Consider the following 24820-nt stretch of genomic DNA (forward strand, 5'->3'; position numbering starts at 1 on the left):
CTAACTCTCAGAATCCCACAGTCTGTATTGGCGGAAGACGGGCTGGCACCCTTGAGTTGGGCCCCCGGTCGTTGGCACAGATAAGGGGAGCTGCTGCTGAAGGAGCCCGACGGCTGATTCTGTGGAGGCTTCTCAGAGCTCCTGGCAGGAGCCCCTCACCGCAGGAGGCCCACAGCACGTCCCTCAGCCCCTCCCAGCTGCATATCGGCTCACATTCACGCGGCTGCCACACAAGTGCATCGGAAACTCCACTTGGCTGAACGTGATTGTGCTGCTGTCTGGGACAGTCTTATGCACGTGAGCCCAATACTGGATGTCCCGCCATTTTCAGCCCTGGGGCCTATGGCAAAGTGACGCCCTCCTCGGAGTGCACGGCACGCAAGGAAGGTTTAAACGGAAGTTCTGACCAGGACGATGCTGGGTGCAAGAGGGGACGGGGACGGAGCAAAACAGAAAGGATCCACCAGGGCCTGCAACCACGTCTTTGGCCCCGGTGAGGGGTGGGACCTTGTGTATAGGTCCAGGCAGCAGCAGCTGCAGACAGAGGCCTAGAGGGTTTGGAGAAGGCCGACCACAAAGACACGCCTAGACCCCAGAGTCTAGTGAGGAGAGGGACTGGGGGCAGTGTTTCGGCAGGAGACCCAGACCCAGACCCAGCCCCCCTCCTCACTGATCAAAACCCCAAGGGCAGGGAGCCCTTCCTGTTCCTTCCCACCAGAGCCTGGAGGATGAGGGGCAGACGGGAGGCCCGGCCACTGGTGCCTGCTCCTTTGATCAGCTGTAGTCCCTTCCCCTTCACAGGGCACTTGTCTTGCTAGTTGGGGTCACCAGGGATTGCTCCCCCAAGTACCCATCAGCCTCCAGGGCCCAAATGATTCCACGCAGTAGCTCTCTCCCCCTCTTCTGAGAAGGCTCTTGGCCCCCAGAAATGGAAACCATGCCTGGGCCTGCTCCCCTTCCTTGGGCTGTGACCCCCCCGGCCACAGAGGCCCACCCCCGCCAGAGGTCCCCCCGCCACAGAGGCCCCCCCCGCCACAGAGGTCCCCCCGCCACAGAGGCCCCCCCGCCACAGAGGTCCCCCCGCCACAGAGGCCCCCCCACGCCAGAGGTCCCCCCTGCCACAGAGGCCCCCCCCGCCACAGAGGCCCCCCAGCCACAGAGGCCCCCCCACCAGAGGTCCCCCCACGCCAGAGGTCCCCCCACCACAGAGGCCCCCCCGCCACAGAGGTCCCCCCGCCACAGAGGCCCCCCCACGCCAGAGGTCCCCCCTGCCACAGAGGCCCCCCTGCCAGAGGTCCCCCCTGCCACAGAGGCCCCCCCACGCCAGAGGTCCCCCCCGCCACAGAGGCCCCCCCCACGCCAGAGGTCCCCCCCGCCACAGAGGCCCCCCCTACCAGAGGTCCCCCCGCCACAGAGGTCCCCCCCCGCCAGAGGTCCCCCCGCCACAGAGGCCCCCCCCTCCAGAGGTCCCCCCCGCCACAGAGGTCCCCCCCCGCCACAGAGGTCCCCCCGCCACAGAGGTCCCCCTGCCACAGAGGCCTGGTGGCCCCTGAGCTGCTGCTCCGAGTGGAATGTCCTGGTCTAGAGGCCCTTGGCTGCTCCAGTGTCTTAAGACCCATATGTGAGTGCTGGCTCTGACCTTGAACAAGCTACTCCATCGCTCTAGGCCTCGTTTTTCAGGTGTATATGATGATAGTATCTCTAGGCCTCGTTTTTCAGTTGTAAAGCAGGGATGATCATATGTGTTTAACTCCCAGATTGTTATCAAGGACAACAATAGGAAAACATGTCACCTGTCAGCTCCACACAAGGCAAAGTAGGATGGGTGACCCCTGACTAGGGGGTGGGAGTGCAGGGGGCACCCGACCCATCTGGCCAGCCACAGCCTCTGTACCCTGCTCGCATTTTCAGGCCTCAATCCCCAAGCACTGTTGGCCCTGGACTGTTTCCCCCCCTCAATTGTGTTTCTCAATGCCTGCTTCTTCCCAGTAAGTGCCACACCCTGAGGGTGGGTGGGAGAGTGAGGCAGCACTGCCCACTTTGGCTGGGACTGGGCACTGCTGGGGACAGCACGGGCCACGTCTTCCCCATCTCAAGACTGGCTTTTTGGCTGGGCATTGTGGCTCACGCCTGTAATCTCAGCACTTTGGGAGGCTGAGGTGGGAGAATTGCTTCAGCCCAGGAGTTCCAGACCAGCCTGGGCAAAATAGCAAGAATTCATCTTTATGAAAAAGAAAAAAAAAATTAGCCAGGCATGGTGGCACACACTTATAGTCCCAGATACTTAGGAGGCCGAGGTGGGAGGATCCCTTGAGCCCATGAGTTGGAGGCCGTGGTGAGCTATCAGTTGCACCACTGCACTCCAGCCTGGGTGGCAGAGCAAGACCCCAACTCAAAAAAAAAAAAAAAAAAAAAAAGGCGGCCTTTTCCCAGCTGGCAGCACCCTGGCTAGTTAGGGTTTCTCCGAATCTGCAACTCCTGTTTGATGGCGGGTCTCAAATGCTGGCAGCAGAGTCACCGGTCAGCGGCAAGACCTGGAGTCTCCATTTGGAACCAGCACCCGGGAGCCTCTGCTGGGGGTGATCATGGAGCCGCACGTGGAGGCTTGTGGCTCTGATGGTTCGAGCCGTTCCTCGGCAGCACAGCACACCCGCTCCTGAGGAGCCACGGAGCTCATGAGCGTTGGTAAAGTGCTGTCAGTGCTGGCTGTGAGGAAACAGGCTTGACTTTTAACTCAGCCTTTCCCAAATTTGACTATATTACTTTTGAAAATCAGAATAACCACTAACATCACAAAACGAGTGTTCTCAGGAGTGGGCATGTTGATCTAGTTCTTTTTTTTTTTTTTTCTTTTTGAGACGGAGCCTTGCTCTGTTGCCCAGGCTGGAGTGCAATGGTGCGATCTCGACTCACGGCAATCTCCGTCTCCCCGGTTCAAGTGATTCTCCTGCCTCAGGCTCCCGAGTAGCTGGGATTACAGGCGCACACCACCACACCCAATTAATTTTTATTTTTAGTACAGACGGGGTTTCTCCATGTTGGTCAGGATGGTCTCGAACTCCTGACCTCAGGTGAGACTCCTGCCTTGGCCTCCCAAAGTGCTGGGATTATAGGCGTGAGCCACCACGCCCAGCCTTTTTTTAAATATTTGAGTGAAATAAAGCCTAGGAGATATGTGTTCCAGGCGCCCAAGTTGTTAATGCGGAGCTTGAATGTGGCCTGGACCTGCCCTTTCCTCTTCTCCTTTCATCTCCCTCCCTGCCGCCCACATCCTGAACTGCTCTGAGCCTGCAGAAGAACCCAGCGGGAATCTTCAGGGTTGTGGAAGGGTGTAGGGATGGAAAGGGACCAGGATTCGTCTGTTTGGCTGGGAAAATCGGCAGAGGAGGGTGGCTCACACTTCTAAGATGTCTGCACAAGCCCAGTTTGTTTGGGGGTTGGGGAGTAAGGTCTTTTCCTGGCCCACTGTCCCACCCGAGTCAGCAGTCCCCCAGAGAGACGAAGAGTAGCTGGGCACGGCTGGAGCTGGTCGGTGGCAGAGAATCTTGTCCTGCCTTTTCTTCTCAAGCTCAAAATAGGCACATGCAGCTATTAACTGATATGCCAGAAGGGGCATCCCTTACCCGGAGGAAAATGGATTTATTGCTTTATAAAAAAGAAGTCTAATAAAACTGAAGAGAAAATAACTAAAAATCCAAACATCAACTCACCCCTCTAAGCACGCCCAGGAGGTCTCAAGACACACTTCTGGGGGCAGTCAAGGTGGGCGGGTTGGTGGGCCAGGCGGACGGGCCTCCCCCATCATCAGCTCCAGGGCCCCACGGAGCCCACCGGCAGGGGGTGCTGTGGGCCTGTGGCCTTGGACAAGCTCCTGGCCCCACGCCAGGATGGCTCCTGGGCACTGGCCCAGCTGCAGGCCTGGCGGCTCCTGCCTGGTCAGTGGGGATAAGGGCTAACTCCTAGAGCCCACCCCGACCCCACACACCTCTCGGACCCACCCACGTCCCCACCCCGGCCTGGACCTCCGTGTCTGCCGGCCACAGCCTTTCGTCCACCTCCACAAAAGCAGCTGTGTGTATGTAGGGGGTGCCCTGGCGGCGGTCCTCAAATTCCCTTCAGGTGGCAGACAGAACGAGGGTGACAGTGAAAACGTGTCCGCGGCATTGGCCCTCGGGGAGGAGGCGAGGGGTCCACCCAGCCCGCTAAACCCTCCCCAGGGCATAAGCCAGGTGGGGCTTCTCCACCGGCCTCCAAGGGGTGGGCAGGCCCTGGACAGGCGACAGGGGGCTGGAATTACAAAGGAATTAGCACCAACAACAGGAAGCGGGTCCTTCCTTCCTCAGGCAGCCTCAGACTGGCCGGGGAGGGGGTGGGGGCCAGGCGCGGGCGAGACAGTGCAAGCCTTTGTCCTCAGGCAGGTATGGCTGTGGGCATGCAGCCGAGGGGCAGGTGGCAGGCAGGGGATGGCAGCCCCCTCTGCTTTGGCAAGAGGCAGAATCCAGACACCGGCGGGAGAGCGCCTGCCTGCCGGGCATTCCTGGCTCCTCCTGCAGGCACCACAGAGACCCCAGGCCCCGGGTCCCCGGGGGGCGGCAGAGCAAAGTCAGGGCAGCCCCTGAGTTCGGCAGGAGAAAACTCGCATGTCCGGGGCCCTCTCCCGTCCTTCCACCACAGAGCTCCGAGGCAGGGCCCCGGGAGGGAGCGTGAACGCTGGCATGGAGACGGCGAAGGTCCTGGGGGTGCGTGGGGTACTCTGGAGGGGCAGGACAGGGGTCAGTCACTGAAGCACAGGCAGGAGACCGCAGTTCCGAGGCGGCAGCCACTACACGAAGGCCTCCTGGTTGGACGAGCCGTTGATTTTGAGGAAGAGTTTGTCATCCTCCTGCCTCTGCTGCAGCTGCCGCTCCAGCTGGCGCCGGTAGCAGATCAGGTAGAGCGGGAGGCAGAAGCCCAGCAGGCTGAGAAGGAGCAGCCCCACGTTCACCTGGGGAGGCAGGGAGGCCGCGCATCACAGGGCGTGGTGGTGGGCCGAGGCTGCAGACCCGCCCTCCACTCGGGTTTGGGAAAGGGGAGAAGGTCACGGGATGGAGGGGGGAGCGAAACAGGAAGGCCCACGAGGTCCCAGGGCCCGTCGTTCCGTATGCCAGCGTCCCAGTTCCCAACTCTTCACAGGCCATGTGGCCACCCTCAGGGCCTGGGCCCCCAGGAAACACGGGCTGATCTGAACCTCTGGACTTGGAACAAGTTCCTGGTACCTGGTGAGGAAATCTGGCCCTCGCAGGTGGGGCGGGGACAGGAACTGTGTTCTTTTTTTTTTTTTTTTTTTTTTGAGACGAAGTCTCGCACTGTCGTCATTCAGGCTGGAGTGCAGTGGCGCAATCTCAGCTCACTGCAATCTCCGCCTCCCGGGTTCAAGTGATTCTCCTGTCTCAGCCTCCTGAGTAGCTGGGATTACAGGCACCTGCCACCACACCTGGCTAATTTTTGTATTTTTAGTAGAGACCTGGTTTCACCATGTTGGCCAGGCTGGTCTTGAACTCCTGACCTCAAGTGATCCTCCCGCCTCGGCCTCTCAAAGTGCTGGGATTACAGGTGTGAGCCACCGTGCCCGGCCCAGGAACTCTGTTCTATTTCTTCCCAAATCAGGTCCAGAGGGGACATGTTCCTTTTCCTGCCTGGCCACCATTCACAAAGGGACTCTTAACCGATCCTAACCAACGCTCCCACATGTCCTCGGGGCCCTGAAGCCCCCGAGAGGGACCTTGCAGCTTGCAGTTAGCAGAAGGGGGCAGGCGCCCATGACCCACCATCCCCCGACCCCTCTTACCCACAGAGGGTCTCCCTGGAGAGGACCCATCATGGCCAGAAACAGTGGCTGCTGCAGAAGGGCGAAGAGCGCGCTGATCAGAGACTGCAGTCCCGTGAGGCTGCCGAACTGGGTGGAGGGGTACCTGCAGGGCAAGCGACAGCTCACAGCCATCCTCCCTCCTGGGCTTTGCTTGGCCCCAGGTGTCTGGTGACCCCGGGTTGCACCGTTGGTGCCAGAGAAGGGTGGGGTGCCAGCCCTTGGATTCCTTCCTGCTGGGCAGTTCTGTTTTTATTTTTATTTTTATTTTTTTAAGATGGAGTCTTGCACTGTCACCTGGGCTGGAGTGCAATGACACGATCTCGGCTCATTGCAACCTCCGCCTCCCCGGTCCAAACGATTCTCCTGCCTCAGCCTCCCTAGTAGCTGGGATTACAGGCGCCCGCCACCACATCTGGCTAATTTTTTGTATTTTTAGTAGAGACGGGGTTTCACTACATTGGCCAGGCTGGTCTCAAACTCCTGACCTCGTGATCTGCCTGCCTCGGCCTCCCAAAGTTCTGGGATTACAGGCGTGAGCCACCGCGCCCAGCCCTGCTGGGTGGTTCTGCAAAGTGTTTCTCTTTGGACCAGCTCCAGGCCCCAGACTCTGGGGAGGGCCCACCCCACTCAGCTGTGCCCAGGGCCTGTGGGTGTCTGGCTGAGCCGAGTGGAAAGCGTGGTGCCAGCGGGGACCTGCGGTTTGGGAAACAGGCCCAGAGAGGAGTGTGGAGGCTGGGCTTGGCTCTGCAGTGCCCTCGTCCAGAGAAGCATTGAGTAATCGCGGAAACTCAGCACCACAGATCCCGCCCCCTCCCTCAGACCCTGCCAGGACAGCCACAGCTTCCTCCAGGCCTGGGGGAGGGGCAGGCGGAGGGCAAGCGGAGCTGGGATTACCCCAGGGGCTGTTGCGGGAATTGGGAGAGAGTTCCGGGCTAAATCTTAGCACACGTCAGGCTCTGCTGGCCCAGAGGTGGGAAAGGAATCCCAGCAACACATGAGCTGGTCCCACATCAGAGACTGTGGATGATGATGTTTGAGTTTCAGTTTTTGGGTCAAGGCCTGAGCCAGAGAAGAAGGAACCACTGTGGTTCCTTTTATGTTTCTGGGGCTTCTTGGAAAAAGATACAGGTTTCATTTTAGCCAGGGCTGGAGAAAGCTACGGCCAGAGCTGGGCGCACTGAGGCTCTGGATGGGCCCGTCTGGTGTATTCTGGACTCAGTCACCCATGTTGCTGCCCGTGATGAGGGCCACTGGAACTTCAGCATTTAGCTTCAGGCAGCCAGAACCTACCCATCCTTCCCAGTGAGCATCCAGGGCCAGCCCCAGGACTCGGCTGTAGTGGCCCCTGAGGCCATAATGAGCTGCACGGGTGCCTGACCCTGGCTGGGGGAACTGACTTCGTGTTGAATGCCAAGGCTTGTGAGCACCCAACTGTCTGCCCACTGACCCGCTTCCCACGAGGTATGGCCTTTCCCTGAAACACCCAGCAGAAACCCTGGTACCTGTCCCCTGAAGCAGGAAGATGAGCCCTTCTGGGAAAGGCTGACCCTGCCTCAGAGTCTCAGTCCCACCAGCAACCTCCCCCCGGCCATTCCCACACCCTCGCCCACCAGGCCACCTGCGGCTTCCAGGACTTACACAGCGGCGTACAGGCCCCCGACAGCGGAGTGGATGAATCCTCGCACAATTGTGTGCAGGATGAAGGAGAGGATCTGGGGGAGGAGAAGGCGACTGTGAGCATAAGGCCTTAAGGGACCCTCCCCTCAGCCCCCGCCCTCCAATTCCTGGGGGCCCTCACCCCAGGGGCAGTGTCAGCCTGGAGTTGGATCAACCCCATCCTCCGGAGCCAATTGTGAATTTTCAGAAATTTTGCAAGCCAGTCGTTAACACAGTCATTTTTTGTTTGTTTTGTTTTTTGTTTTGTTTGAGAAGAAGTCTTGCTTTGTCGCCCAAGCTGGAGTGCAGTGGCATGATCTTGGCTCACTGCAAGCTTCGCCTCCTGGGTTCAAGCAATTCTCCTGCCTCAGCCTTTGGAGTAGCTAGGATTACAGGCCCACGCCACCATGCCCGGCTAATTTTTGTATTTTTTAAGCAGAGATGGGGTTTCACCATGTTGGCCCGGCTGGTCTCAAACTCATGACGTTGTGATCCACCCGCCTCAGCCTCCTAAAATGATGGGATTACAGGCATGAGCCACTGCGCCCAGCCTAACCGAGTCATTATTAAAAATTAAATTATAGGCTGGGCAAGGTTGCTCACGCCCGTAATCCCAGCGCTTTGGGAGGCCGAGGAGGTGGATCACCTGAGGTCAGGAGTTCGAAACCAGCCTGGCCAACATGGTGAAACCCTGTCTTTACTAAAAATACAAAAAATTAGCTGGGCGTGGTGGTGGGCACCTGTAATCTCAGCTACTTGGGAAGTTGAGGCAGGAGAATCGCTTGAACCAAGAGGTAGAGGTTGCAGTGAGCTGAGATCATGGCATTGCACTCCAGCCTGGTGACAAAGTAAGACTCTGTCTCAAAAAAAAAAAAATCATCATCATAATAATCATAATAATTAAATTATAAGCCGAGAGTGGTGGCTCACACCTGTAGTCCCAGCACTTTGGGAGGCTGAGGTGGGTGGATCATTTGAGGTCAGGAGTTTGAGATCAGCCTGGCCAACACGGTGAAACCCCATCTTTACTAAAAATACAAAAATTAGCCGGGTGTGGTGGCGGGCGCCTGTATTCTCGGCTACTCAGGAGGGTGAGGCAGGAGAATCGCTTGAACCGAGGAGGCGGAGGTTGCGGTGAGCCGAGATCGCACCACTGCACTCCAGCCTGGGTGACAGAGCTAGACTCTGTCTCAAAAAAAAAAAAAATTAAATTACATAAATTTATGACTAAATAAAAAATTATATTAAAATAAAGGTAATGAATACTCAAAACTCTGAAAACTCATCACTTCCTGGCCTGATGCAGTGGCTCACGCCTGTAATCCCCACACTCTGGGAGGCCTGGGAGGATCGCTTGAGCCCAGGAGTTCCAGACCAGCCTGGGCAACATGTCAAGACCCCATCTCTGCAAAAAAATATAAAAATTAACTGGGCTTGGTGGTACGTGCCCGTAGTCCCATCTACTCAGGAGGCTGAGGTGGGAGGATCACCTGAGCTCGGGAAGTCAAGGCTGCAGTGAGCCAAGATCCCACCACTGCACTCGAGCCTGGCTAATGGGAGTGAGACCCTGTCTCAAAAAAAAACAAAACGAACGAACAAAACCACAGAAAACCTCATCCCTTCCTAATTATTTTACTTGGTTCACTAGAGCCTGTGCACGCATCAGGCTTTTCTTTTTTTTTTTTTTTTTTTGGAGACAGAGTCTCGCTCTGTCGCCCAGGCTGGAATGCAGTGGCACGGCTCACTGCAAGCTCCGCCTCCTGGATTCAAGCAGTTCTCCTGCCTCAGCCTCCCTAGTAGCTGGGATTACAGGTGCACGCCACCAAGCCCGGCTAATTTTTGTATTTTTTGTAGAGACGGGGTTTCACTAGGCTGGTCTTGAACTCCTGACCTCAGGTGATCCACCCGCGTTGGCCTCCCAAAGTGCTGGGATTACAGGTGTGAGCCGCCGCGCCCGGCCAGGCTTTTCACATCTACTGTAGAAATACCACGTGTCACTGTGACTCTCCAGTTCCACAGTCAGTGGCAACACATGGGCAGCTGGAAATCAGCCACGGTGAGTGCACGTGCACCGTGGAAGTCAGCAAACACTAGAACCAGGGCCCCGCTGACAGATGTGTATGGGCACAGCACTGAGCAAGAGGTTGCTGACCACGGACTCGAGCTGCCTTTGCCCACCGCGGACTGTGCTCCAGGGTCTCCCAAGCCTGGTCACCCAGCCCTCCCAGCAGGTGGCTGCCCTCTCACCTCCCTCGTGAAGTGTTTCTTCGCTTTTTGTTTTGTTTTCTTTTTGTGGTTTGTTCTGTTTTGTTTGGTTTTGTTTTGGGACGGTCTCGCTCTATACCCCAGGCTGGAGTGCAGTGATGTGGTCTCGGCTCACTGCAACCTCCGTCTCCCGGGTTCAAGCGATTGTTCTGCCTCAGCCTCCTGAGTAGCTGGGATTACAGGCATGTGCCACCAGGCCCGGCTAATTTTTTTTTTTTTTGAGACAAGGTCTCACTCTGGTTGCCCAGGCTGGAGTGCACTGGTGCAATCTCAGTTCACTGCAGCCTCAACTTCCCGGGGTGCAGTGAGCCGAGATTCTCCCACCTCAGCCTCCTGAGTAGCTGGGACTACAGGTGCACTCCACAACACCTGGCTAATTTTTATTTTTAGTAGAGACAGGGTGTCGCCATATTGCCCAGGCTGGTCCTAGTAAAGTTCTGTCGCTGTCTGTGGGAGGACCCCTGCCCAGGAAGGCTGCTGCTGGCGGACTTCGCAAACTCCAAGAGGCACTTTTTAATGGTCCCTGGCCGGCACAAGAGCCATCCTCTTGGCCACCAGGTCCCTGTGGTCGCCTTGTCTTCTGTACACAGCCCTGCCATCCCGCTCAGCAGCCAGGACCTGTTCCCAGGAATGTGGGTGGTGGGGGGGCAGGGGCTGCTCTTGGCAGTGTTGAAAGAGGGCTGTGCCCAGTGCCCACACACACACATACACACACGCTGTGCAGGCCTCTCCACCTCAAATGCCTTGTTGCCTTTTTACAACTTTTCTTTCAGTGAGACCTACATAAAACAAAAAGATGACTGTCCCCACTGAGCACTGCCCCTCGACTGGACAAGGCGGTTAGGGCAAAGGTCTGCCAGTCTTGCAGAGAAAGCAGCCCAGGAGGCCAGGGAGGGCCGGAGGGATGCAGCACCCCCTGGGGCCGGCACAAATGTTCCACGGCCCGCTGCGCTCTGCACGCCCAGTGTCGGCACGCACACACTACACTTCCCACGGTGGGGCACACCTGGGTGTTCAACGTACCTCAAGGTCACCTGTAAAAAGGGAGGGACTCTTACTTCCCTCCTGGACTTGACCCAAGATGCCATCTGGACTCAGGCTACACCTCTCTGGAAGCAAGAGCCACACTCGCGTCCCTCCACCATTTGTAAAGTTAGGGATTGGGCCAAAACCTACTGCTAGACCACTTTCACAGACCAGTGGGTGGAGCCAGGCAGGTGACAAGGGCCACCTTACTCAAAATCTCTGTCAAAAATCAGGTTCCAGAAGCCTCAAAAGTTTGGCAAAGAAATTCAGTTTTTTTTTTTTTTTTGAGTCACAGCCTCACTCTGTCGCCGAGGCTGGAGTGCAGTGGTGCAATCTCGGCTCACTGCAACCTCTGCCACCCGGAGTCAAGCGATTCTCCTGCATCAGCCTCCTGAGTAGCTGGGATTACAGGCATGTGCCACCACGCCCAGCTAATTTTTGTAATTTTAGTAGAGACGGGGTTTCACCATTTTGGATAGGCTAGTCTCAAACTCCTGACCTCGTGATCCACCTGCCTCAGCCTCCCAAAGTGTTTTGGTTTTTTTTGGTTTTTTTTTTTGAGACAGAGTCTCACTCTGTCATCCAGGCTGGAGTGCAGTGGTGATCTCAGTTCACTGCAAACTCCGCCTCCCAGGTTCAAATGATTCTCCTGCCTCAGCCTCCCGAGTAGCTGGGATTACAGGAGTGTGCCACCAAGCCCAGCTAATTTTTATATTTTTTGTAGAGACAGGGTTTCACCAAGTCGCCCAGGCTGGTCTCAAACTCCTGAGCTCAAGCAATCCACCTGCCTCCGCCTACCAAAGTGTTGAGATTACAGGCATGAGCCACCGGCCTGGAATGAAGCTTTTGAATCCAGATACGAAGCCACCATCAAGGTCTTCCTCCACTCTGTTCAGTGTAGAAACCCCGTGAGACTCTGGTGACGGGGAGCAGATGCTCCCACCAACACCACAGATTGGCCAGACCTCTTTGGACGTCAGATTCCAGCTGCTTGAGCCGATACAAAACAAGGAACCCTACAGCGACCCCACACGCTTCCGGGAAATGGCATGATGGTGGTATCCATGGTTATGCAAGACGCCCCCAAAACCAAGACATGCCTTCCTGGGGAGGAGTCCCTTTGCAGAAGACAATCCAGGTGTCCAGCTCACCCACAGCAGCAAGCACAGAGCCCGGCAGGGAACAGGCCCTCCGCAAATAACAAAGGGCTGGTGGGCTGCTCGGTTGAGTGGAATGAATGAAAGTCATCATCTGAGCTGGGCACGGTGCCTCACACCTGTAAAATCCCAGCACTTTGGGAGGCTGAGGCGGGTGGATCGCCTGAGGTCAGGAGTTTGAGACTAGCCTGGCCAACATGGCGAAACCCCGTCTCTACTGAAAATACAAAAATTAGCTGGGCGTGGTGGTGCGCACCTGTAATCCCAGTTACTCGGGAGGCTGAGGCAGGAGAATCGCTTGAACCCAGGAGGCTGAGGTTGCAGTGAGCCGAGATCACACCACTGCACTCCAGCCTGAGCGACAGTTTGACTCTGTCTCGAAAAAATAAAGAAAGTCATTTGCTTTGTTGATGGCTTCCATGAAACATTACACACTTTTGAGTCTTTACATGTTCCTTCTTACTGCCCCACATCCCACCTGCCCCTCCCACTCCCCACACCCACCTGGAGAGGCAGGTTGGGAATGAGGCAGGTCACCCCAAAGCCCACGAGCAGCAGGTTGGTGAAGGCGAAGGCCCTCATGGCATTGGTGATCTTCTGGATCTGCCGGTCCCGCTTCTTCTTTTTCTTCTCGCCTCTGTGGAGACACAGAACGTGCAGGGGTGGGAGGGCTCCCCGGAGGAAGCCGGGTGCTCCTGAGAAGTCAGGCCTCAAGCGTCGCAGCACGTAAACTGACGCAAGACTCAGAAGCCACCCAGACACGTTTTAGGGACTGTGTCGGGGCTGGACCAGCACTACGGACACTCCCCGGCCCTTCTCAGTGGCACGCTGAGTGTGACTCTCAGAGGGGGTCTCGGGTACGAGAAGATGGCCATCCATACACTGCAGTGCTCTGTGAAGGCTGAGCTAAGACGACGGGGAGAGAAGTAGCAGCGTGTGCCTGAGCTGGCACATGGCAAAGCCTCACTTCACCATTGGCTTCAAGTTCACCCAAATCTTGCAGGATGCTGATAAGAAGCCAGATACAAGCCAAATAGGGGAGTGAATGGGTTTCCCCTTGTGGGGATAGGACAGGGTAAAGGGGAAATGAGCAGGCAGCAGATGGAACTGGAGTGGACACAAATAACCTCTTGGCTGCAGGACCTGACCTAGATAGCACAGCACTGTTTTGTTTTGTTTTGTTTTTTTGTTCTTTGGTTTTTTTTTTGAGATGGAGTCTCGCTCTGTCACCCAGGCTGGAGTGCAGTGGTGTGATCTCGGCTCATTGCCACCTCTGCCTCCTGGGTTCAAGCGATTCTCCTGCCTCAGCCTCCCGAGTAGCTGGGACTACAGGCGCGCGCCACCTTACCCGGCTAATTTTTGTGTTTTTGTGGAGATGGGGTTTCACCATGTTAGCCAGGATGGTCTCGATCTTCTGACCTTGTGATCCACCCGCCTTGGCCTCCCAAAGTGCTGGGATTACAGGTGTGAGCCACCGCGCCCAGCCAAGCACCCTCTGCAGTTATCTCTCGTGAATGAACAATTACCGACCCCAGTCTCACACCCACGCAGACACCCTGGATGATCCAAGAACAGACCCCAGGTGCTCACAGATGTGCAGGGAGTCCCAGGCCCACCACTTCCTAACTGTGCGGCCCCAGGCAAACTACTGCAAGTCCCAGCCTCAGCTCCCTCACCTGTAAAATGGGTGTAACACTGGTCCCCACTTCGCCGGGGTGTTGGGAGTCTTCACTGAGACACTGTGCATGGAGTGCTTGGCAGAGGGCCTCACGCAATAAACCGTAGCTTATTATATTAAGGTGTGGAGCCATAGAAGACAGCGTTTGGCTGGGCGTGGTGGCTTATGCCTGTAATCCCAGCACTTTGGGAGGCCGAGGCAGGTGGATCACAAGATCAGGAGATCAAGACCATCTTGTCTAACACTGTGAAACCCCTGTCTCTACTAAAAATATATATATAAAAAAAATTAGCCGGGCGTGGTGGCGGGCACCTGTAGTCCCAGCTACTTGGGAGGCTGAGGCAGGAGAATGGTGTGAACCCGGGAGGCGGAGGTTGCAGTGAGCCGAGATAGAGCCACTGCACTCCAGCCTGGGCAACAAAGCGAGACTCTGTCTCAAAAAAAAAAAAAAAAAGAAAGAAAAAAGAAAACAGCGTTTAACTCATCCTCTGATCTTGGAGCCCATCCCTTACATAAAGTAGGACTCCAGTACCTTGCTTAATCTTCACAATCATGAACAACTCTATTAACACATAATATGGTTATAGCAACTTACTACTCAAACTGACCGGAATAAACCTTGCAGGTAGATAACAAAGGGTTGGTGGGCTGCATGATTGAATGCAATGAATGAAAGTCACCATCTGAGCCGGGCGCGGTGCCTCATACCTGTTAATCCCAGTACTTTGGGAGGCTTTAAGATGGTGTAGCCACTGCCAAGGGGTGGAGGGAGGGTGGTCTTAGGAGGGAGGGTGGTCTTAGGAGCAAAATGGTCTGCGAGCCATTGTCTGTACACTTTCACCTGTGTCTCTTTTTCTTCCATCTTACTCGATGCTTCTTCTTTATTGTTTTTTCTTTTTGAGACAGTCTCGCTCTGTTGCCCAGGCTGGAAGTGCAATGGCGTGATCTCGGCTCACTGCAACCTCCACCTCCCGGGTTCAAGCAATTCTCGCGCCTCAACCTCCTGAGTAGCTGGGATTACAGGCGCGCGCTGCCACTGCACCTGGCTAATTTTTTGCATTTTTAGTAGAGACGGGGTTTTACCACATTGGCCAGGCTGGTCTTCCACTCCTGACCTCAGGTGATCTACCCACCTCAGCCTCCCAAAGTGCTGGGACTCTAGGCGTGAGCCATCGTGCTCGGCCCTCAATGCTTCTTAAACTTTTTTTAAGAGACGTAGTCTTGCTTTGTCACCCAGACTGGAGTGCAGCAGCATGATCATAGCTCACTGAAGCCTCAAACTGGACTCAAGCAGTCCTGCTGCCTCTGCCACCTGAGTAGCTGGGACAACAGGCACATGCCACCATGCCCGCCTGATTTTTAAATTTTTTTTGAGACACAGTCTCGCTTTGTCACCCAGGCTGGAGTGCAATGGTGCGATCACAGCTCACTGCAGTCTCGACCTCCCCAGGCTCAGGCGATCCTCTCACCTCAGCCTCCCGAGCAGCTGGAACTACAGGTGCGCACCACCACACCTGGCTCATTTTTGTATTTTTTGGCAGAGACGGGGTTTCACCACATTGTCCAGGCTGGTCACTAACTCCTGGGCTCAAGCAATTCACTCACCGCAACCTTCCAAAGTGTTGGTATTATAGGCATGAACCACCATCCCTGGCCAATTTTTAAATTTTTTGTAGAGACGGGGAGTGGGGGCTGGCCATGTTTCCCAGGCTGGTCTCCAACTCCTGGCCTCAAGTGATCTTCCTACCCCAGCCTTTCAAAGTGCTGGGATTACAGGCATGAGTCACCGCACCTGGCCTCAAACTTTAGCATTTCCATTGAATTCCAAACAATTTCCATAAAGAGGGGAGCAGTTGAAACGCATGCTGAGCTGAATGAGTGAGTCTCTCTAAGGGCTCCGGGAGGAGGTGGAGTGCATTGCTCTCTCCCTCTGTCCCACCCACCCTGTGCCTGACATGCAGCTCTGGGGTCTTTCTGCAGGGGCTGCGGGCTGGGAGCCGGGGCACCGGCCCTGCCTACGCACTGGTTGGCGTCTTTCTCCTCGGGCTCCTCGGAGGCGTCTTCACACTCCTTCAGCCTCCAGTCCATGATGTAGCCGATGACGGGGGCCGTCAGCAGGCACAGCAGCTGGAGCACGCCAAAGATGGAGGTGTAGAGGCCAACTGTGGAGGAAGGCGCTGCGTCATGGGGACGCCTGGCAGACAGCCCTGGAGCAGGGACTGGGCACCAGCTGGGAAGGGGCTGGTCCCCACAGGCTCTTCTGGGGTCTGCCCCAGAACCCCCTGTCACTATGGGTCTTGCGAGGAGCCCGGAGACCTTAACTCTGAAGTTGAGGATGGAGCACGGGGCAGGTCACCTTCTTCTCGGTTCCAAATCCCCTGCTTGTTTCTAAGAAACAGCTAATGAAACCCAGAGTGTCACAGTGGCCTTCCCAGAGCTCCAGGAAGTCGCTATGACTTGGGAACTCCTGTGACGGAGGCTAAGTGACAGGCCGTTAGTTTCTGCCTCTAGAAACAGCCCAGAGCGGCCGGGCGCGGTGGCTCACGCCTGTAATCCCAGCAATTTGGGAGGCCGAGGTGGGTGGATCACGAGGTCAGGAGTTTGAGACCAGACTGACCAACACGGTGAAACCCCGTCTGTACTAAAAATACAAAAACTAGCTGGGCACCTGTAACCCCAGCTACTCAGGAGGCTACAAGGAGAATCACTTGAACCCGGGAGGTGAAGGTTGCAGTGAGCCAAGATCATGCCTCTGCACTCCACCCTGGGCAACAGAGCAAGACTCCATCTCAAAAAAAAAAGAAATATCCCAGAAAGGCACCGCTCACGGGGCTCTGACGTCAGGGCTTCCATATTCAAAGACTTAAAATGACAGTGGATTTTCCAGGGAAGCAGACAGGAATGTTGATTGCCCCAGCTTTACCCCCACGGCTCTAGCCAGGAGGCATGTCTGGAGCTTGAGGCGAGGAGCTTCTGGGTTGAACAGAGACTGGCTGGGAGGGGACATCACAGCATTCCCTGACAATCCCCCCCACCCCCTGCTTACCCGTGGCCATCACTGCATCAAGAAAGCAAAAGTGAAAAAGCAGAAAGAAGAGAGGTTAGTGGCAGAAATCTCAGTGCTACAGATGGGAGAGGAGGCAGGCTCACTCCATGCCCAGCACGCACAGCATTTCCCGCACTGCGTTTCCCGCACTGCATTTCCCACCAAGCGTGACTCGGGGCGCTCAGGGGAGGCAGAGCTGCAGCCAGGCCTCTGGAAGTGGACTTGGGACAACGCCCAGCCCGGGCCCCTGCTGACATCCTCCTGTCTGCTGGTGCCGGGTCACAGGCGGGCTGGTGAATCAGGCCTGTGACGTTGGCGGGTAGCGTGATGGGGAAGTGGCGGGCATGCGGAAGACCTGGTGCAATCAGGGTCCCTGTCACCACACTGCCTGCGGGAAGCGGCTCTGTCACATCTACCTCCTGCTGTGCTCAGAGAGAGGGAAAGGTCAAAGAACCTGCCCCAGACGCCCGGCCAAGGCATCTGACACCACGGGTCTCCTCCAGATGGCCAGAGCTGGTCTCCCTTCCACTCCAAGAAACGGGGACCATGCCTGGGCCTGCTCCCCTTCCTTGGGCCGTGGCCCCCCTGCTACAGAGGCCTGGTGGCCCCTGAGCTGCTGCTCCGAGTGGAATGTCCTGGTCTAGAGGCCCTTGGCTGCTCCAGTGTCTTAAGACCCACATGTGAGTCCTGGCTCTGACCTTGAACAAGCTACTCCATCGCTCCAGGCCTCGTTTTTCAGGTGTATATGATGATAGTATCTATCATAAATGATGACGTAAACAGATGATAGTATCTATTTAACTCCTAGATAGTTATCAAGTCGAGGACAACAATAGGAAAACATGTCACCTGTCAACTCTTACAAAGGGAGGGTAGGACAGGTGGCCCCTGACTGGGGGTGGGGGTGCAGGGGGCACCCGACCCATCTGGCCAGCCACAGCCTCTGTACCCTGCTCCCATTTTCAGGCCTCAATCCCCAAGCACTGTTGGCCCTGGACTGTTTCCCCCCTCAATTCTGTTTCTCAATGCCTGCTTCTTCTCAGTAAGTGCCACACCCTGAGGGTGGGTGGGAGAGTGAGGCAGCAGTGCCCACTTTGGCTGGGACTGGGCATTGCTGGGGACAGCACGGGCCACGTCTTCCCCATCTCAAGACTGGCTTTTTGGCTGGGCATTGTGGCTCACGCCTGTAATCTCAGCACTTTGGGAGGCTGAGGCACATGGATCACTTGAAGTCAGGAGTTGGAGACCAGCCAGGAGCTGGAGACATGGTGAAACCCTGTCTCTACTAAAAATACAAAAATTAGCTGGGCATGGTGGCAGGTGCCTGTAACCCCAGCTACTTGGGAGGCTGAGGCAGAACAATCGCTTGAACCCGAGAGGCGGAGGTTGCAGTGAGCCGAGCTCATGCCACTGAGCTCCAGCCCGGGTGACAAGAGCGAAAATCCATGTCAAAAAAAAAAAAGACTGTATTTTTGGCTGGGCATTGTGGCTCATGCCTATAATCTCAGCACTTTGGGAGGCTGAGGTGGGAGAACTGCTTGAGCTCAGGAGTTTGAGACCAGCCTGGGAAAAATAGCGAGACCTTGTCTTTATGGAAAAAAAAAAAAACAAATTAGCCAGGCATGGTGGCACACACCTGTAGTCCCAGATACTTAGGAGGCTGAGGTGGGAAGATCCCTTGAGCTCAGGAGTCGGAGGCTGCAGTGAGCTATCAGTTGCACCACTGCACTCCAGCCTGGGTGGCAGAGCAAGACCCCAACTCAAAAAAAAAAAAAAGGCGGCCTTTTCCCAGCTGGCAGCACCCTAGCTAGTTAGGGTTTCCCCGAATAATCTGCAACTCCTGTTTGATGATGGCAGGTCTCAAACGCTGGGAGGCAGCAGCGTCACCGGTCGGTGGCAAGGCCTGGAGTCTCCATTTGGAACCAGCACCCGGGAGCCTCTGCCGCGGGTGGCTGCGGGGCCGTACGCGGAGGCGATGGCTCTGGTGCTTTGAGCCGTTCCTCGGCAGCACGGCACACCCCCTCCTGCGGAGCCGCAAAGCTCACGAGTGTGAGGAAAGTGACCCGGACCCTGCAGCCGCCTCTCGGCCAGAGCTAGGGCTATGGGTGCTGGGCGTAACGGGTCACAGAAGGAGGAGGGGGAAAACCAGTGCCTCGTCTGCCACAGACCAACCTTCCTGGCCTGGCTTCCTCTACTTCTTGAAATTGACTTTTTGAACATACGAAACAGTTGGAAACATTCCTCTAGGGCGGCAAAAGATTTCTCAGACAGCTGGAGTAAAAGACGCTGACTCAGCAGCAGGGAGATGAGCCTTTCGAGGGCCAGGGACCAGCTCTCTCTGCACACTTTGGGGTTTCCGCCACTCCAGGGCTGAATGTTTATCAGGCCGGGTGTGGAGGTTTACGCCTGTAATCCCAGCACTCTGGGAGGCCGAGAGGGGAGGATCCCTTGAGCCCAGGAGTTCGACACCAACCTGGGCAACATAGCAAGACCCTATCTCTGCAAAGAATTTAAAAATTAGCTGGGTGTGGTGGCGCACACCTGGGGAGCCCTAAGAGGTCAAGGCTGCAGTGTTCACATCACTGTACTCCAGCCTAAGCAACGCACAAAGAGACCCTGCCTCAAAAAAACAAGAAAGAAAGAGACATGATAGATTAGGGTTCCCCAAAGTGTGTTCCACAGATGTTTTTTTTCTTTCAAGATGGAGTTGCACTCTGTCGCCCAGGCTGGAGTGCAGTGGCGCGATCTCGGCTCACTGCAACCTCCACCTCCTAGGTTCAAGCAATTCTCTGCTTCATCCTTCCAAGTAGCAGGGATTACAGGGGCCCACCATCACGCCCGGCTAATTTTTTGTATTTTTAGTAGAGATGGGGGTTTCACAATCTTGGCCAGGCTGGTCTTGAACTCCTGACCTCATGATCCACCTGCCTCGGCCTCCAAAAGGGCTAGGATGACAGGCGTGAGCCACCGTGCCTGGCCTAGACTACCATTTTCACAGTAGAACTGGCTGTTATCTGGTTCCCTTTGCTATCTTTTCCTTTTGATAATGCTGGATTTCTCATCCCCTAAAAACCTGATAACTGATTCTTCACAAGTCCTAGGGTATCTTCACCTTGACAAAAACAAGGAAACCATCAGAAAAAGTGGCACATCAGGGAGGCTGCCAATAAAAAGGATTTGGAGTGTTTGTCCCGCCTGGGGATGACTAAGGCTGACTCAGCTCAGGCCCCGGGGAAATCCTGACTTTCTCTGTAGAATCAAAACCTCTAATCACTGTTTGGAAAAGCGGACTGTGGGTTATCAGCTGTGTTTGTTGGAGCTGACAAGCCTCAACTGTTAGCAAGCTCCGAGGAAGTCTCTGCCCCGCCCTGTTTCGCGGTGAGGGATGCAGATCCCAGTGTGGGCCAGTTGCCCCAGCGTCTCCAGCCCCGTCCTGACCTCGATGCCCAGGGTGTCCACGTACCCACCGTGCCTCTTTCTGGGAGGACTTCGGGCTTGACCTGCTGTCTTTCAGCCACGCTCAGGTGGAGCGTTCTGTTCTGTTTTCATTTACAGACACACACAGCAACCCTCCCCCTCAGGCACTGGAAAACACACACCCCACACCCCACACCCAGGAGGCTATTTTGGTCCTTCCCTCCCCTCCTGGACCAGGAAACCCTGATGGGGACATGAAGAAACAGTTGGGGCTGGCAGTGATGAAATAGCTCTGACGGGCAGACAGCGCCTGGGATGCGGCCTTTCCGTGGCCCCGCTGGCCCGGCTCAGCTTAACACATTCCGGCCGGCGGCCAGTGGGCTGGGCTCAGGCCGGGGAGTGACGGCTACCGAGGCCGCCCGGGGCACCTACCTGTCTTCTGGTCGCCGCTGACCAGGAACTTGAGGATGTTGTTCATAGCCCCCATGTAGAAGATGAGCCGCAGCTGCGTGACGCACATGGTGACCAGGCTGAGCAGCAGGATGGGGCTGAACACGCTGTGCATGAAGGAGGGGGCCGCTGCGGGGAGAGGGTGCAGGGCTCAGGGCCGGGGCACGCTGTCCCCGCCACCGGGGGGCCGTGCAGATCCCTCCACGCTGGAGGCCAGGAGGGGGCCCTCGGGACGGGCCTGGTGAGGGTAACGGGGTTGGCGCTGCGGTGGGGTCACCTTTTGGGTGAAATCAGGCAAATCCCTTTCCCTCCCCCAGGCCTTCCTGAGCGCCTCTGCAGAACAGGGCGGGTGGGGCCGCCTCCCCTTTTGGGGTGAGGTGGGAATGGGGTGAGCCGATACCCACGGAGCACTCCCTGCCCGTCGCCCGGCTGCGGTCTCAGGCGGGTACCTGCGGCATCCGGCTGGCACTTCACCTCCAGGTCGACGGTGGACAGGCACAGCTTGTGACCCTCCTGCAGCGCCACCTGCTCCTTGGCGCTCCTCATGGAGCTGCCCACACTCAGGCGCCGGCCCACCGTGGTCACCTGCTTGTAGAACTGCTTCCCTGTGATCTTGTGGTCAAAGCCCAGCCAGCTGAACTTGATCTTCACCCTGGGGCCCCGGGAGAGTGTCTGTGGGTGCTGCCCGGGACCCCGGCTGGGGGGCGGGGGCTGGGGGCAGGCGGGACGGGGGCACCTCTACTTACGAGTAGTCCATGTCCTCCGGCCCCGGGAAGGGCTCAAGGGGCCAGTTAAAGAAGCAGTTGAGGAAAACCAGCCCGGAACAGCCGGCCCAGACCACGAGGATGACGATGAAGGAGACACCAGCATCATAGATGAGCTGACAGGCACCACGGGGACGGGGTGGGGTGGGGGAGGGGGCAGAGTTAGCCCGGGGAGGCCAGAGCCGCGGCAGGCAGGGGCGTCCGGCCACCCCTGCTGTCCCTGTGCTGAGCTGCGCAAAGAGGCACAGCCCTGCCAGCCTGGGCGTTGGGGCATCAGGCACCCGCCTTCCAGTCCTCCCACCGTGCCTGCCCTGCTGGTCATCTGGGCCTGGCGTGTGATTAGCCCCCCGACTCGGAGGCCTTCCTGACCGCCCTGCCATGACCACGGCACATCTCGCAGGCTCATAGTGATCGGCCCAGCAGAGGGGACGGTGCTCCTGGTCCGCCGGCTTGTCTGGCATTAGCGGAGCTCCCTGAAGGCGGGAACCGGCCAGCCCCGTCCACTGATGCTTCCCCGTCCACTGATGCTTCCCCACTGCCTCTGAGAGCTCACATGGCAGAGGCCAAAGAAATGCTCAAGGAAGCCAGGCATGGTGGCTCACGCCTGTAATCCCAGCACTTTGGGAGGCCAAAGTGGGCGGATCATGAGGTCAGGAGTTCGAGACCAGCCTGACCAACATGGTGAAACCCCATCTCTACTAAAAATGCAAAAATTAGCCGGGCGTGATGGCAGGCGCCTGTAATCCTAGCTCCTTGGGAGGCTGAGGCAGGAGAATCACTTGAACCTGGGAGGTGGAGGTTACAGTGAGCCGAGATCGTGCTGCTGCACTCCAGCCTGGGCGACAGAGTGAGACCCTGTCCCCCCACAAAAAAAGGAGGAGGAAGAACTTTCGGGATGCTCCCCAGTCCAGGGGCATGAGAATCTCTGCAAGTCCATAGGATGGCTGGCCCCAGAGTCCCAGCTCCCACCACTTCAATGCCCAGGTGGCCAGCCCACACCGTGACCCCCTCTCCTCGCCAACAGCATTCCCACACCCCCCCCGAGGAAAGGGGCTTTTACTTAGTGTGAGGGTCAGAGGTAGGAGAAGCCCCTACGGGGCCCTGGCAGACCCACAGGGCCTGGGGAACTTGGGCTGATGGACTGTGAGGTGTTTGCTTTGTCCTGACCCTGTGTGACTTCCACAGGCTCAAAACCCTGCCTAGGAGGGAAACAGCTGAAACACTTGGCCAAGAGCAGTGCTTTGGCTGGCGGGGAGTAACGGCACAATAACAGCAGGCTGGGGGGCTGGGCGGCAGGGGAGCAGGGGAGCAGGGGGAGACCAGGATGACGGAGGAGACGGGGGCGGGACTCACAACTGGAAACAGACTCACCCACCGCCCTTTCCCTGCCCCAGCCCCGAAACGCAAAGGCACCTGCGGCAGATCCTGCAGCCACAGGCGTGAATCCCGTCCCCTGAGGCCCCGCGGCTTTCATTTGTCGCCCCCGTGATGCCCAGGTGCATCCTGCCCGGGTGGGGGTGGTGGAGAGGGGCCACCCCCAGTGCCCACAATTGCCTCCCTCTTCAGCGAGGGTGGAAGGAGCCTGGAGCAGGCCTCTGCACAGACACCGGTGCAAAATACACGCGCTCACCTTGATTCCTGGAAAGGTGACTGCCGAGGAGGCGTACGACCCAATCATTAAGGCAATAAACGTGGACCGAAGGTCGCCGAACATGTTGGGCAGCTGAGAGATAAGAAGCAGAGAAACCTCAGTGGGGAGGATGCACCAGGGAAGGGGAGGAGGAGGGGACAGAGAACGAGGCCCCATGAGGCCCCTTCTACACCTGCGCCCCTTCCTGTGTGACTCACAGGGGCATTAGTTCAGGGGCAATGACCGCTCACTGAAGGTTTCTCCTTCCTGGACTGAGGCTGATGGGGCCAAGGAGGGAGGTAATGCAGAATACAAGCAGTTGTCTGACTTTCCGGCTGGCACCCCTCCCCATCTCTCTGCTCCTGGCAGAGCCCAGGAGCCTTCTTGTCTTTTCAGGGTAACACTGAGATGCCAGAGAACAAAGTTATGAGCCTCAGGCAGCCCTCAAAGGGAGAAAGCCTGTTAAAAATAAGAATCTATTTGGGGATAATAGCATCATTTTATAAATAAAAATATCAGCATCCCAGAAAGACCAGATGTCAGCAAAAACTGCTTTTGGTTTGGAGAGGGTAGGTTTTTGGAAGATGTCAATCAGAATTCTACAGTTCTCTTCAGTCTGAGGATGAAGCTGGCCCAGGATTCCTGCTTCTGAATTTCTTTTCTTTGTTTTGAGACGGGGTTTTGCTCTTGTCCCCCAGGCTGGAGCGCAGTGGTGTGAGCTCGGCTCATTGCAACCTCCGCCTCCCTGGTTCAAGTGATTCTCCTGCCTCAGCCTCCCAAGTTGCTGAGATTAGAGATGCCCGCCACCATGCCTGGCTAATTTTTGTATTTTTAGTAGAGACAGGGTTTCACCCTGTTGGCCAGGCTGATCTCAAGTGATCCACCCGCCTCGGCCTCCCAAAGTGCTGGGACTATAGGCGTGAGCCACCGCACCCGGCCTCCTGCTTCTGAATTTCTCAGTACAAGCAGGGGATTATCTTCCCACAGGATGTTCGGCCCGAGCAGTTAGCATCCTAGAAGGCCAACGGGAAGCAAGGTCCGGGCTCTCTTCCCAACGAAGCCACTCTCAGCATCTCACATCAGCCCATTCTGGGTACAGGGCAAGAGGGGGCCCACCTGAACAGGACTTCAAGGCTAACTCTTGCTGATTCTACCGAAATCCAGGCCTAGGGCAAACTACATCCTCCCAAAGAGGCACAGGTTTTCTAACCTCAAGAGAGATCACACTGTGTGTAGCAAACCTTTCCTGTCCACACCCAGCGTCCCTGGCCTTGGGGGCTGCCCTCTGGATAGCCATGCCAACCTATTTCATTAAATTCAGGCTGCTTATGGGGACTTAATCTACGTCCCCTCCACCCTCCCCACCACTCCCCATTTGTCTTGAATCTTTTTCTTTCTTTTTTTTTTTTTGAGACGGAGTCTCGCTCTGTCGCCCAGGCTGGAGTGCAGTGGTGCGATCTCGGCTCACTGCAAGCTCTGCCTCCCAGGTTCATGCCATTCTCCTGCCTCAGCCTCCCGTGTAGCTGGGACAATAGGTGCCCGCCACCGCGCCCGGCTAATTTTTTTGTATTTTCAGTAGAGACGGGGTTTCACCACGTTAGCCAGGATGGTCTCGATCTCCTGACTTTGTGATCCGCCCGCCTTGGCCTCCCAAAGTGCTAGGATTACAGGTGTGAGCCACCACACCTGACCTTTTTTTCTTTTTTTAAGAGACAGGATCTGCTGGATGCAGTGGCTCACGCCTGCAATCCCAGAGTGCTGCCTTTGACCTCAGAGTTTAAGACCAGCCTGGACAACATGGCGAAACCCTGCCTCTGTATCTTTTTAAAGTTAAAAAAAAGAGAGAGAGACAAGGGGGGCAGATCACCTGAGGTCAGGAATTC

The 24820-nt window shown here is 56.5% G+C and overlaps 1 protein-coding gene across 6 annotated transcripts in view; it reads right to left on the reverse strand.

The window, feature by feature from the left end:
• Window positions 1–2995: 2995 nt before the first annotated feature.
• Window positions 2996–24820, reverse strand: part of SLC43A2 (solute carrier family 43 member 2) — a 55428-nt gene continuing 33603 nt past the window's right edge. For all 6 annotated transcript variants that reach the window (XM_055367119.2, XM_004058230.5, XM_055367117.2 and 3 more), the window contains 9 exons: window positions 22938–23030; window positions 21290–21423; window positions 20993–21195; window positions 20526–20672; window positions 15654–15792; window positions 12457–12589; window positions 7487–7560; window positions 5828–5951; window positions 2996–4984 (listed from right to left, as the gene is read on the reverse strand). In XM_055367119.2, the coding sequence (XP_055223094.1) occupies window positions 4823–4984; window positions 5828–5951; window positions 7487–7560; window positions 12457–12589; window positions 15654–15792; window positions 20526–20672; window positions 20993–21195; window positions 21290–21423; window positions 22938–23030 (1209 nt within the window). In that variant the 3' untranslated portion in view covers window positions 2996–4822. The remainder of the gene's footprint in view (window positions 4985–5827; window positions 5952–7486; window positions 7561–12456; window positions 12590–15653; window positions 15793–20525; window positions 20673–20992; window positions 21196–21289; window positions 21424–22937; window positions 23031–24820) is intronic.

This window comes from Gorilla gorilla, chromosome 19, assembly GCF_029281585.2.
Source record: "Gorilla gorilla gorilla isolate KB3781 chromosome 19, NHGRI_mGorGor1-v2.1_pri, whole genome shotgun sequence".
Classification (NCBI taxonomy): Eukaryota; Metazoa; Chordata; class Mammalia; order Primates; family Hominidae; genus Gorilla; species Gorilla gorilla.